At 37.7% G+C, this 12,430-nt stretch overlaps 2 protein-coding genes across 2 annotated transcripts in view; one reads left to right on the top strand and one right to left on the bottom strand.

Annotated features, from left to right (window-relative positions):
- Positions 1-44: 44 nt before the first annotated feature.
- Positions 45-8,358, bottom strand: LOC112046493 (N-acetylglucosamine-6-phosphate deacetylase). The gene is made up of 6 exons (XM_024083129.2): positions 7,989-8,358; positions 7,242-7,516; positions 5,130-5,348; positions 4,445-4,580; positions 3,675-3,851; positions 45-2,757 (listed from the first exon to the last, which is right to left on the bottom strand). The coding sequence occupies exons 1-6, from the start codon at positions 8,191-8,193 to the stop codon at positions 2,558-2,560; spliced, it is 1,212 nt and encodes a 403-aa protein (XP_023938897.2). The 5' UTR covers positions 8,194-8,358; the 3' UTR covers positions 45-2,557.
- A 3,368-nt stretch (positions 8,359-11,726) lies between these two features.
- Positions 11,727-12,430, top strand: part of LOC112046500 (leucine-rich repeat-containing protein 15) — a 61,593-nt gene continuing 60,889 nt past the window's right edge. The window contains exon 1 of the mRNA XM_024083137.2: positions 11,727-11,970. The gene's annotated coding sequence lies outside the window, so the exon portion shown is untranslated. The remainder of the gene's footprint in view (positions 11,971-12,430) is intronic.

Genomic DNA, 12,430 nt, shown 5'->3' with positions numbered 1-12,430 from the left:
TACATTAATACGGAATTGTGAGGTGATCAAATTAAACTTCAATATTGTAATAAAATTTCATTTTAATTCTTTATAATATAAACTTAATTTTAAATATATAAGCACTTTGTGCATTATTGTGGTAAGTATATAAATTTGATGTAAAATAATAAATTGAATATATTATCACATTTAACGTAATAGGAATACACATTGATGCATATTTCAACAGTTTCATTTGCAGGACAATAGTCCCGGAGAAATTTAAAAACTAAATAAAAATACAGTAAAATATCAAAATCTGCATTTTAAGTTTACTTTGTGAAAAACAAATAGTAAAGAGTAAAATAGTACCTATACAGTAAAATATCAAAATTAGCATTTTCAGTTGTAATGTAAATTTGATCTTGGAACAAGAAAAAAGTCAAAATAGATAAGAATCTCGGAATTTGAGATACCCATTCCTCCATAGCAATCGGGATTTGGTATCTCAAATTCAGAGGTAAACTTACTAATTTGACTGGATCATTACCCGCATCCCTGGTAAGGTCATGGGGGGCTAGAGGTAGTTTTGTGTGCTACATTGAAGGAATTAACTCCAGTGTTAAGAATAGGTCTTAGGGCTCCCGCACACGGGCCACCGGCCACAACCACAAAACGCCGCTACCAGCATATTTCCTGTAGTTTTCATACATTTTATATGGACTCGTCGCACACGGTTGACGTCGGTGGCCGCCACACTCTACAATCGTCGCTGCTCGCTTATTGTGGCCCGCACCGGCCTGGTGGCCGACTCTGGCGATTATGATACTGCATGTATGGGTTGATTATAGTACTGCATTTAAGAAATTAAATATCACGTGTCTCAAACGGTGAAGGAAAACATTGTGAGGAAACCTGCACATCAGAGAATTTCTCAATTCTCTGCGTGTGTGAAGTCTGCCAACCCGCATTGGGCCAGCGTGGTGGACTAGGGGCCTAACCCCTCTCATTCTGAGAGGAGACTCGAGCTCAGCAGTGAGCCGTATAAGGGTTGATAACGACGACGACGATGTATGGGTTAACAAAGTAGCAGACCACCGACCGCAAGTATCGGCCACCGGCCACAAGCTTCAGCTACTTTTGTGGCCCCTTCTTGCTTCTTGTAGCGGCGTTTGTGGCTGTCGCGTGTAGCCCGTGTGCGGCGACACAAAGATTAATAATACGGATACGTATTGCAATGTCACATAGTGTCTTATACTTATTGTTGTTCCTTATAACTAATGTTGTATAAAAATGCCATAATTAAATTTAATATTGAGTGACTATCACAGCAACTATATTGAAACAAGCTCTAAAAAAAAATGAAATGACAGGCGCCATCTTTAGTAACACTACTAAACTACGACACAACTAAGAGGAGCTTGTGAAATGAACCAAGTCCGACACAAGAGATGACGCGAAATTTCCAAGTTTCTCGGATTATTGTTTTATATTAACACTCTTTTATTAGCTTCCCTTGTAATTATGTATGTACGAAAATCTTCTAATCTTAATTTGACCTACTGCCCGGTCTTCGATTAGCTAAGAAACGTCATTACAAATGCAATATGGCGGCCTCCCCAAGATGGCGGACTGGCTGTTTGAAATCCACCCCTATGATATGGATATCAAATGAAAGGGTTTGCTGTCAGGAATACGAAAAAAATAGTCACGTGACTTAAATCCGATATGGCGGACGTCCAAGATGAAGGACGGCCTATTTGAAATGCACTCCCATGATATGGGTATCAAATTAAAGGGTTTGCTGTCAGAAATACGAAAAAAATAGTCACGTGACTTAAATCCGATATGGCGGACGTCCAAGATGAAGGACGGCCTATTTGAAATGCACTCCCATGATATGGGTATCAAATTAAAGGGTTTGCTGTCAGGAATACGAAAAAAATAGTCACGTGACTTAAATCCGATATGGCGGACGTCCAAGATGAAGGACGGCCTATTTGAAATGCACCCCCATGATATGGGTATTTTGTAATGTATAGTGCGTAAAAGCGTGTTTTTTAAATATTATTTGAAAGAAGTTTTACTACAGTAGTATGTAAAAACACCTTTTTTTATTCTTACAAGTTAGCCCTTGACTACAATCTCACCTGATGGTAAATGATGATGCAGTCTAAGATGGAAGCGGGCTAACTTGTTAGGAGGAGGATGAAAATCCACACCCCTTTCGGTTTCTACACGGCATCGAACCGGAACGCTAAGTCGCTTGGCGGTACGTCTCTGCCGGTAGGGTGGTAACTAGCCACGGCCGAAGCCTCCCACCAGCCAGAATTGGACAAATTAAGAAAATCTCAATCTGCCCAGCCGGGGATCGAACCCAGGACCTCCGTCTTGAAAATCCACCGCGCATACCGCTGCGCCACGGAGGCCGTCAATACACCTAAAGCACTGTAGTTTTTTTATTACCATGATATGAGATCATCGCAGGCTCTTAGTGCATTCGTGTAGCGTTGCTGCAGAGTTTTGAATAGTAAAGAGTAAACAGCAAATAAACAATTAATTATACATAATAAACTTGCGTTTTGTAACGCCGTTGCTATTCAATATTTGAAATATCTTCGTCTATAAAAACCATCTCTCCCGCTATCCATGTAGACATAACCTTCAGCGTGGTAGGATTTAGGACAACAAAGTCTGCGTCGCAGCCAAAATTCAAATTGCCTTTTTTATGGTCGATGCCTAGAGCCTTGGCTGGGTGCAGTGATGCAGCTTCCAGAGCATATTCTAAGGTGCAACCTGTAATATAAAATATAGTCTTGAACTTTTGTTTCTTTGATACGAATAGTCTTCGAAACTACTGGATTGATTTTGGAAATTCTTTCACCATTGGAAAACTGCATTATCAGCGAGTAACGTAGGCTATATTTTATCCCCGTCTGCTCATGGGAATGAAAACTGCGTGGGTGAAATCGCCGGGGGTCTGCTAATCAGGTGCTAGCATGAAATTTAGTTTGTCGAAATTGAGGCAAACAAAGGTAGTCGCATAGTATCTATACAACAACAGTTAAAAATAATAATACCTAAATATTGTCTATAATGTAGATTATATTAGAGGATTATGTTTTATGTGGTCAGTCAGTGTACAAAACGAAGTATTCATAAATATATAATGAAAGTAAACCCAAAATTACGGTGATAATGTATGCACGTAACATATCTAAGTATAAAATCTTCTCTTTAACATGTAACTTAGTCACGGTCAGGTTGTTTACGTATTTTATTTCGCCTCGCTAAACGTAAATAAATGCTCACAATTGACTCTTCAATTATTATCATCATTCATCATCATTATCATCATTCATCATCATTATCAACCCATATTCGGCTCACTGCTGAGCTCGAGTCTCCTCACAGAATGGGAGGGGTTAGGCCAATAGTCCACCATGCTTGTCCAATGCGGATTGGCAGACTGCACACACGCAGAGAATTAAGAAAACTCTCTGGTATGCAAGTTTCCTCACGATGTTTTTCCTTCACCGTTTGAGACACGTGATATTTAATTTATTAAAATTCACACAACTGAAAAGTTGGAGGTGCATGCCCGGATCGGATTCGAACCTACACCTTCGGAATCGGAGGCAGAGGTCCACTGGGCTATCACGGCTCACAATTATTTTTAATATTTTTTTAGGCATTGGATGAAAAATACCTACCGATAGATTCCTTAAAGGTTCTGACACACTCGTCGAGCGCCGTGGTGCTACCGCAAAGGGTCTTAGTACCAGCGACGTAGGCTCGTCCGTTCTCCACGCTCACCGCCATGGGGCCAATGCGGTAACTGCCATCTGCGAGACCTTGTGCTGCAAACGCGTCGCTGACGAGTACTAATCCTAGAAAAAAAAAATAAATTAGGTCCCTTGGTTACCTTAAACGGTATTAAGAGGTGTTTTTTCTTTCAAGAAAAAATCAGCAGTACTCCAGAATCAGATAGTTGATTGTATTACATCTTATGTCACTGAGTACTCAATAATCAGTCAGTTATAGTCATTGTCATTAACTGACTGAATGTTATAGAGCCAAACATTATCTCATAAAAAAATAAATAATGGACTATTTGTTTTTTCATGGCATAATGTCCCCCACTAAGTGGACCGAGGATATCAAGCGGGTTGCAGGGAACCGCTGGATACTCGCAGCTCGAGACTGGTTTGTTTGGAAGTCCATGCAAGAGGCCTATGTCCAGCAGTGGACGTCCATCGGCTGTTGATGATGATGATGTCTGAAGAATATTTTCTTCTTTCTTTCTCTCAGTTATGAGATGGCCCCTTAGCTTTGACTTATATAGTAGGTAGGTTTAGCTTAGCGCCTGTACAAAATTATCCAGCAAGACTAACTCAATTATTATTGAAGGTTGGTTGATGTATTCGTTTGTCAATAACATTCCGATGATTTGAGGCTTTTTTAAATATTCTTAATTTCTTACCTTCTTTATTAGTTCTACAGGCTATTCGAAGTGCGGCTGGGTGAGTGTGTATACCATCAGATATTATTCCATAATACACCTGTTTATCTGTAGCCGATGCTAATAAGCCTACCAGACCAGGGTCACGATGATGGAACTGCAAATTAATTAAGAATCATTGAATTGAGTTAATAAATTAAATAATTCATCATAAAATTGATCGGTTAAAAGCGAAAGGTTACGCAATATCAAACACCGCTTGACCTGCCCACATAGATCAAATTTTGCAGGGAGATTTTTGCGGATTGGTTACTTATAAGCATAGGCGTAGCCAGGATTCTATCCTATAAGATAGTTATAGGGGGCAGCTATGCTTGAATTGAGTATTTAAGTATAGCTGCCCCCGAAACTAGTTTTACGGCCGAAACCGAAACATTCACATAAAGTCACTTTTTCGTATCGAAGAAACAAAGTTAGTTGAATCTTTGAATATCTTAAAATTTGGTATGAAGCCCCATAGATCGACCGCTCACCTAGGGGGGGCAGCAGCCCCCCCCCTGCCCATACCTCGCTACGCCCATGTTAATAAGGTATCTCAAAAAAAAGATATGACATGACAAAGACATTCTTGTATAACTTATTTGGATTTATTCGAGATTTATATCTTTAGTTGAACTAATGAAATAATACGTAAATAGAAACTCACTGGCAACATAGCATTAAATAAATGAGTTATTAAATTGGCACCACTCTTGACGCCTTCCTCTCCTTGGGCGAGACTGGCAGATGAATGACCAAGAGCTACTTTAATGCCTTTACTTGTCAGCCCTTTTATCGCATCCAAGGCGCCGGGTAACTCTGGAGCTATTGTCACAATATTTACATTGTCTAGAGATCCATACACCTCCTCAAGCGATTCTAAACCCTGAAAAATATAACATGTTGGTAACATTTTTTGGAACAAATTATTTGGATTTGTTATAGCTTGGCAAGTTTGTTGATGACACTCCCATGACATGCGGGCGGAAAGGACTGTGCGGGTGTGATCTCGTACGCGCGGGGCAGAGGGAAGGACTGCGGATCATGAGGTTCTGAGTTCGAATCTTGGGTTGGGCTTTGCGATACTGAGTTTATCTTCTATGAAATTTTCAGTTAAAATTCTCAGCTCAGTGATGGGAATTTGGTGGTGCTACACCCTATATGCTCTGTAGGGTGTCTATCACAGTCATTATCATAACATTTGATAATGGCTATCAATTAATTTAACATCATCACCCTAACCCCACCAACCCGCATTGGTTCATGGTGGAGAAGGATGATGTGTCTAAGCTCCATATCTCCTCTTTTATAAGGCTGTAAAAATAGGCTATGGTAATGAATGAATGAACATAAATTTGTATGTTTTTCTGACCACCATTATAGGCGCACCTGAGTACTTATTAATACTTGAACCCAATTTACATCTCAAACACCTCATTGGTATTCACTTCTGCTACAAAGTGATATACAATATTCTAAAAATAAGTTAGGATTAGTTACACTATACCTACTTCAGTAAGGCTGAACATATCTGAAAGAAATCAGCACAGTAATAGATTATAGACTGCAATAACAAAGGCTTATAACATGAGTTTCCTAAGGATGTAAGGTAAAAATGTGGATTTATTAATCTATAACAAAAAAATTAATCGCTATATGTGTTGCTAAGGGTAAATCTTAAGAACAGCTGAACCAATTTGGCTAATTCTTTTTAGATTATTAATTGAAGTACGACAATGGTTTTTACAGAGAGTTTTAGTGAATAAGTGCAATCAAGTCAAAGCGAAGCTTGACCAGGTCTGCTAGTAAAAAAATAATATTAAGCACCTATTATTATTGCTGACAGAATTTTTCAACTAAAAATAATAATTAATATAAAATGTGCATAACCACAAATGAAAATGCAGTATCCGTAAATTAAATTACCTAATGAAATCAATTAATATTGGCAAGTATAAGATCATATTGCAACATTTATGTCAATATAGATAAAGAGTTCAGTATCCTGCAGTGTGGTATAAAACCAATGTAGGCCAATGATAAAATGTTTCTTTGATAATAAACATTGCAAAACATTGTATATAAATATATTCTGTTGTATTATAAAACTCTGAGAGTTGTGATATCCCAGTGCATTCATGTGCACTGGCCTATCACAGCTCTGCCTTCATTTTGGAGTGTGTAGGTAGGTTTAAATCCAGGACTTGCACCTCCAACTTTTCAGTTATGAAGAAATTAAATATCACTTTCTCAAACAGTGAAGGAAAAACATTATGAGGAAACCTGCAAAGCTTAAAATTTTACTTTTGCTTTTAATTTTAATACACAAATTTAAAATTTTATAGAGATGTCTTTTTTATATATATAAGGAACTAGCAGATTACCCACTTGATCTTAAAATTAAAACTTTTATGATACAAGGTTTTCATTACTTTAATTATTTCATGTGCAACACACTAACACACACTGGAAAAAATAATGCCCTGATGGGCAACAAGGACTACTACCTACTACTACTAAAGAATAATGATTATATTCAGCAGTAGCAGACTCCATGGTTTTATCTACATAGTTCCCCTTGCTTTGGGAATATGTGGATGAGACATTGTCTATGTTACTTGCTTATAATGTAGCTTTCTAATAATCAGTTTTAAAAAAAGTTGGTCCAGTAGTTTCGTACCAAACAAACAAAAAACCCAATCTTACCTCTTTATGTTAGTTTAGATATACAACTAATAAGTGAGACTAAGAGGCATCCTACAACAAAATAATCACTTACTTTGTCTGGGTTTCTAATATATTGGTCAGCATGGGCACCTTTCTTTGCTGGACATATAAATGGCCCTTCCAGATGCACACCCAGTACAGTCGCACCGTCTCGTCCACCTTGGGATTTTTTGATCTTGGGCAGGATTTTTGCATATTTGTCCTTGTCTGATGTAACCATGGTAGGGCAGAATGAAGTCACTCCATGTGCTAACAACTTCTGTGCAACAGTTTTTACACCTTCTTCCACATTTTCAGAATCATAAGAGAAGTCAATTCCCCAACCTCCTGTTAAATAAAAAAATTAGCAAAGCTCTATGATTTTGTTATTTGTTAACTATGGTTAATCTGTGTAGTGAATGAGCGGGGCACCCAGTCATACGGGTTTTTCACCTATTACAGGGCCTTGATACTGGTTTGTAAGACTTAGTTAATGAATAAAAATTTTTAATTTGTTTTCATTTTCATTTTTTTTCCATTTTGTAAAAGGGTAGGGGGGCAAGTTTTGTACACAATGCACAAACCTCAGTAGCTAAAATAGAATTCTTTAAACTTCAATCAAAAAGTTGTGGCAACTTAGTGGCTGTAGAATTAGTACAAAATAATCAATAACTTTGAAATGGTCTAAAATTTCTTATAACCTATGGTAAAGGGTCATGACCTAAAGTGACCCTTTATTGTTTCATACATATGTACATAATCTATAAAATGCACAAAAATACAAACCAGTTTTTAAGAGTAGGTTGCTAACGGTACTCACCATTTATTTGAATATCTATAAATCCGGGTGCTATTATTAAATTTTCAAACGCTTTTATTGTAATGTCAGCTTCAACTTGTTCCAAATAAAATACTTGTTCAGGGTTAACTATAACACCATTTCGTATCCAGAGATCCTCTTTAATTATTTTACCGTTCCTCAGAATGAAACACTCGTGAATACGTATTAATGAGTTTCCCTTCATTGTAGTAAGTAGTTAAAATCACTAAAACTAGTAAGTTTATTACGACTGACCACAAACTTTGGATGGATACAAAATGTAAATAAATTAAAATAATAAATTCTCGCGGTCGTTGTACTCTAACCAGCGCAAACGTCAAATGCCATGCCTAGAATGATTGTTTGTGTCAACTGTCAACGTGAATTTGTCAAAATAATGTCAATCTCAGTCCTCTGTAGTATTGCCATTATCTAAATGCTCAATTCTTCATAAATTCCACACTTGTAAAAATTGAATTTGAAAATATTAAAAAAATTGTGAAGTTTTTATTAGAGCTTTTTCCGTATTAGGCTTGTAACATCAAATTTTCTTTTAAAATTTCCTGAAATCACTCTGATTTTATTGAGTCTCTGATCGCAGGTAATAAATAAGTGTCGTGGTATGTATTAGTTTTATTTCTTATCACTGTTTTAATTCAAAACTGCTGCTAAAAATTAAATGTCCAAAGTGTCATTTACCTTTTGTGTTTACGTTTCCCCGCAGAAAACTAATTCGAATTGAGTTGCGATTCCTCGCAATTTGGGGGATTCGCCATAAACTGGCTACGCTAGTCCTCTGTCCTCATTTGTCACCACAACCTGCAGACAGAGAAATTAGGTCATCCCACAGAGTATAAATATTGCTTAGACGGAGAAGTAATAGGCTATCCGCCGCACACCCTCAAAAAAATGACAAAAGCCATAGCACACAATACCAATTGTGAAGTAGAATTGGCACCGTATCAACTCGAGCCGTCTAGTAAGTACTCTTCGTTTGAAACTTCTGTAACGCACACTAATCGGAATCATAACGAAATCGCCTCGATTCGGAACAAGCTTACCAGTCCAGTACCTAGTCGACGCGCTTACCGTGGCCCGACGCTTACTCGACCGCGAGTTACGATACGGTTACGATCAATGATATTAAAATACTGTTAGGTGTGTTACTAAAGCATGAAAAATGAGGTGCTCAAAAGAGAAAATTTATAAACAACTCAATGTTAGTAGTGGTCAACAGCGACCATAATGTTCACTGTTCAGTGTTGTAGCCTTTTATTCGGATCATTTTTTGCGGTGATTTTGTAGGGACGTAACCGATATTAGTATAGTAAATTATTATTGGTTACGATCCCTTTCCGAGTTGACCCTTGTGCTATGATCTTTAGGCGTGGATTCCATAAATAGATTGAAACGTGACAAGTTGTGTCAAAGGTTTTTAAAGGTGCCTTTTTTCAGACATTTTTGGGCTCTTTTTGAAAGTGTCGGCCAACTAGAATAAGCCATTTGGAGAAATAGTTAATATGGCATAAAAGTTGTTGTCGGCATAAAAGGTGGCTCTGAACCAAGTTATACAGGTTCGATGACTCCTCACTTTTATACATTTTTATTGTAATAAAACTGAAGCCAAAATATATTTCTTTTTAATTTTTTGTCTGTCTGTCTGATTGTCTGTCCATGTTTTTTATTGATCGGGCATCACGATAAAACTACTGTTTAAATTCAAATGAAACTTGCCATTATTTGAGACTAGCTGCGTCCCCGCGAAAAATAAGTACACGTACCCGTAATTTAATTTTAACTGCAAACTTAAAAGATAGAGAAGGTTTTAATTCATCGCGTACGTTACAGTATTTTTTATTAATTTTATTAATCTATAGCTCTATCATTTTTATAAATTACTGTAAATCTTATTTCGGCCAAACCTGTTCAGCAGCAAAGCAGTTTGTTACAAGAGTAACAAACATAAACACACAAAGGTATAAAAATAAAATTTCAGATTTAATTTCCACTACTCCTCATCCTGGTCTCCAGTTCCGGGTTAGGGTAGTGTAGGAGAGGCTTTGCTCAAATACTTACCTAAAAAGTCGACCAGCTCTCGAACCATAAGATGGTAGCGGACTTACTTGCACAAGTTTATATTTCACACATCTCTGACTGTTCGGTGGGACCATATCTGCGGCAATTTAGATAATTTAAAATTCTCAATTGACCTGGGAATCGAACCAAGTTGGTCATTGTTGAAAACCAAGGCATTATAAACTGAACCAGATAGGTCTAACATTATGACCATATTTGAAGCCTCAATATCCCCATACAACACAGGCGCTAGACGCCAGACTTTTAAAAATTAAACACATCAGGCACTTACCTATTATACTGGTACTGTACTCGTAATTCAGCCAGCAAAAATTAGTAAATTAATTAGTTAACAAATGTTTTTTTTATATTAAAATAGTAATAGATAACGGTTCTTTTTTATTTAATGATAAGTTAACTGCGATCGCGATCTCACCGGATGTTAAGTGACGATGCAGTCTAAAATGGAAGCTAACGAAAGAATAGGCTTGAACGATGTAGTGTAAAACTTATTTATTTTTTAAAGTCAACGTAAGTATATCGTGTGGGCCGAGAAATCAAATTAACCGGTTCACCACCGTGGCTTCTAATGTATGAGGACGATATCGCACTAGTGAATAGGGACAAAGAGACATTGGAACGGCGGTCTTAAACTCTTAAACATGTGGCGAAGACAGAGTACCTCAGAGTACATCTGCAGGGAAAGAGCGTATCGCTCAGAATCCTTTAAATACGTCAGGTCCGTCATGCATGAGTCTGGTGTAATTGACCACGACGTCAAAGTCTGTATAAGTGTTGCTTGGTCGAAATAGCGGGACCTAACTGGTGTTCTATGTGGTCGCAGAATGCCGCTAAAGCTCAAGGAAGTTATCTACAATACTGTAATAGGACCTGTACTGCTGTTCGGTTGTGAGAATTGGTCAACCTTGCTGAGGCATGTGCAGGAACTCCGAGTCACGGAGATGAAAATGCTACGATGGATGGAGCACATCCGTAGGCTCAATGTCCGTAATATCGGAGATAAGCTGCAGGAAGCCCGTCTTAGATGGTATGGTCTCGTTGCAAGACGTCCGCAGAGCTAGGTACGTCGGTAGATGTCTGAATATGGCAGTCCCTGGAGTAAAAGCCCGAGATCGCCCCAAATAGCGCTGGCTGGATATCGTACACACGGACTTGAGTGCCAAAAAACTAAGGAAGTCACGCCCAAGACCGGGCTAAGTGGGCGAGATTATGTCGGAAAGCGGACCCCACATTGGGACCGCACTAGGAAGAAGGAGACAAAATAAGAGTTAGTTAAAGCCAAAACCTAAGAAACAGAATTTAGTTCTGCACATACTCTCTAATGTAAATAACACAAAATGACGGTTTTCATAATTTTAAACTTTTATCGTAATAAATGAAAAGCAAGTATTTTATTGCGAGTCAATCAAATTTTACCATCAATTAGGTTGTGATAAAGACTGATTTCCATTACGACATATTACACGTGATGGCTCTATAAACACTCGTATATGGGTATGAAAGTCCGTACTTTGTTCCACACAGCCTTGAGTAGTGTTTGCATTCGTCCTTAATAGAGCATCAAGGCAGAGAAGTGTTGCGATTGCGCGAACGGGAGTTTTTAGCGTAGACGTAGCTCGCTCTCACGCCAGTCTACGACGTGCTACGGGGCACGAGTTACGGGTTGCGTTATCTCTTGCTACGAGTTGCTACGAGGCGTCAGTTCGCACTTCTGCGTAATGTTTTTACGCGTCGCCGACGACGTATAACTAACTAACTGTGCACAAGTGATCCTAAACATTTTGAAGTGAACCCTGTTATGGAATTGTATTAAAATGTACAATGTTTTGCGAATGGTTGCACGTTTTGTGAAAGAAATTCTGTACCTCAGGGATACAAAGTTTCGGTATGTTTGTTAATGTTCGTAACTTTTCAAGCACGTTTATTATTTAATGTTTTTCAGAACTTATTTAATTTGTTATATTGTTTTTTCCGAGGACAAAATTATAGCGGGTAGCTATTTAATAGCGTAATTTATATTGCGGTCGTTACGGATTTTTGCTTAATACCTTCGGTGTTTCTTAGCTTAGCTTTGGAAATAAGATGTTTTCTCATTTCAAGCTGAAGCAATGTTTTTTTTATAACAATTCCTTGTGGTTATTTATCGGTTGTTAAAAACTACGCTAACTAAGCTATTGTGCATAGGAAACTAAACGAAACAGTCATAGGATGACGGTAGTTTAATTGATTGAATTATTAGATAGTGCATATAAGTAAGTTACATTTAGTTTTAGTTCTAAACAATGGTGACTGAAAATTAAATACCTAATTAAAGGTAATTTGAGAATGATTGTTCTAAAGAGATT

The sequence above is a fragment of the Bicyclus anynana genome, chromosome 6 (genome assembly GCF_947172395.1).
Source record: "Bicyclus anynana chromosome 6, ilBicAnyn1.1, whole genome shotgun sequence".
Classification (NCBI taxonomy): Eukaryota; Metazoa; Arthropoda; class Insecta; order Lepidoptera; family Nymphalidae; genus Bicyclus; species Bicyclus anynana.
This window is presented reverse-complemented; position numbering and strand designations above follow the sequence as displayed.

Coding starts and splice junctions, on each gene's coding strand:
- LOC112046493 (XM_024083129.2), bottom strand. CDS start 8,193: ATGAAGGGAAACTCATTAATACGTATTCACGAGTGTTTCATTCTGAGG. Junction 7,517..7,988: donor TATAGATATTCAAATAAATG/GTGAGTACCGTT, acceptor TTTATTTAACAG/GAGGTTGGGGAATTGACTTC. Junction 4,581..5,129: donor TATTTAATGCTATGTTGCCA/GTGAGTTTCTAT, acceptor ATTAATTTGCAG/TTCCATCATCGTGACCCTGG.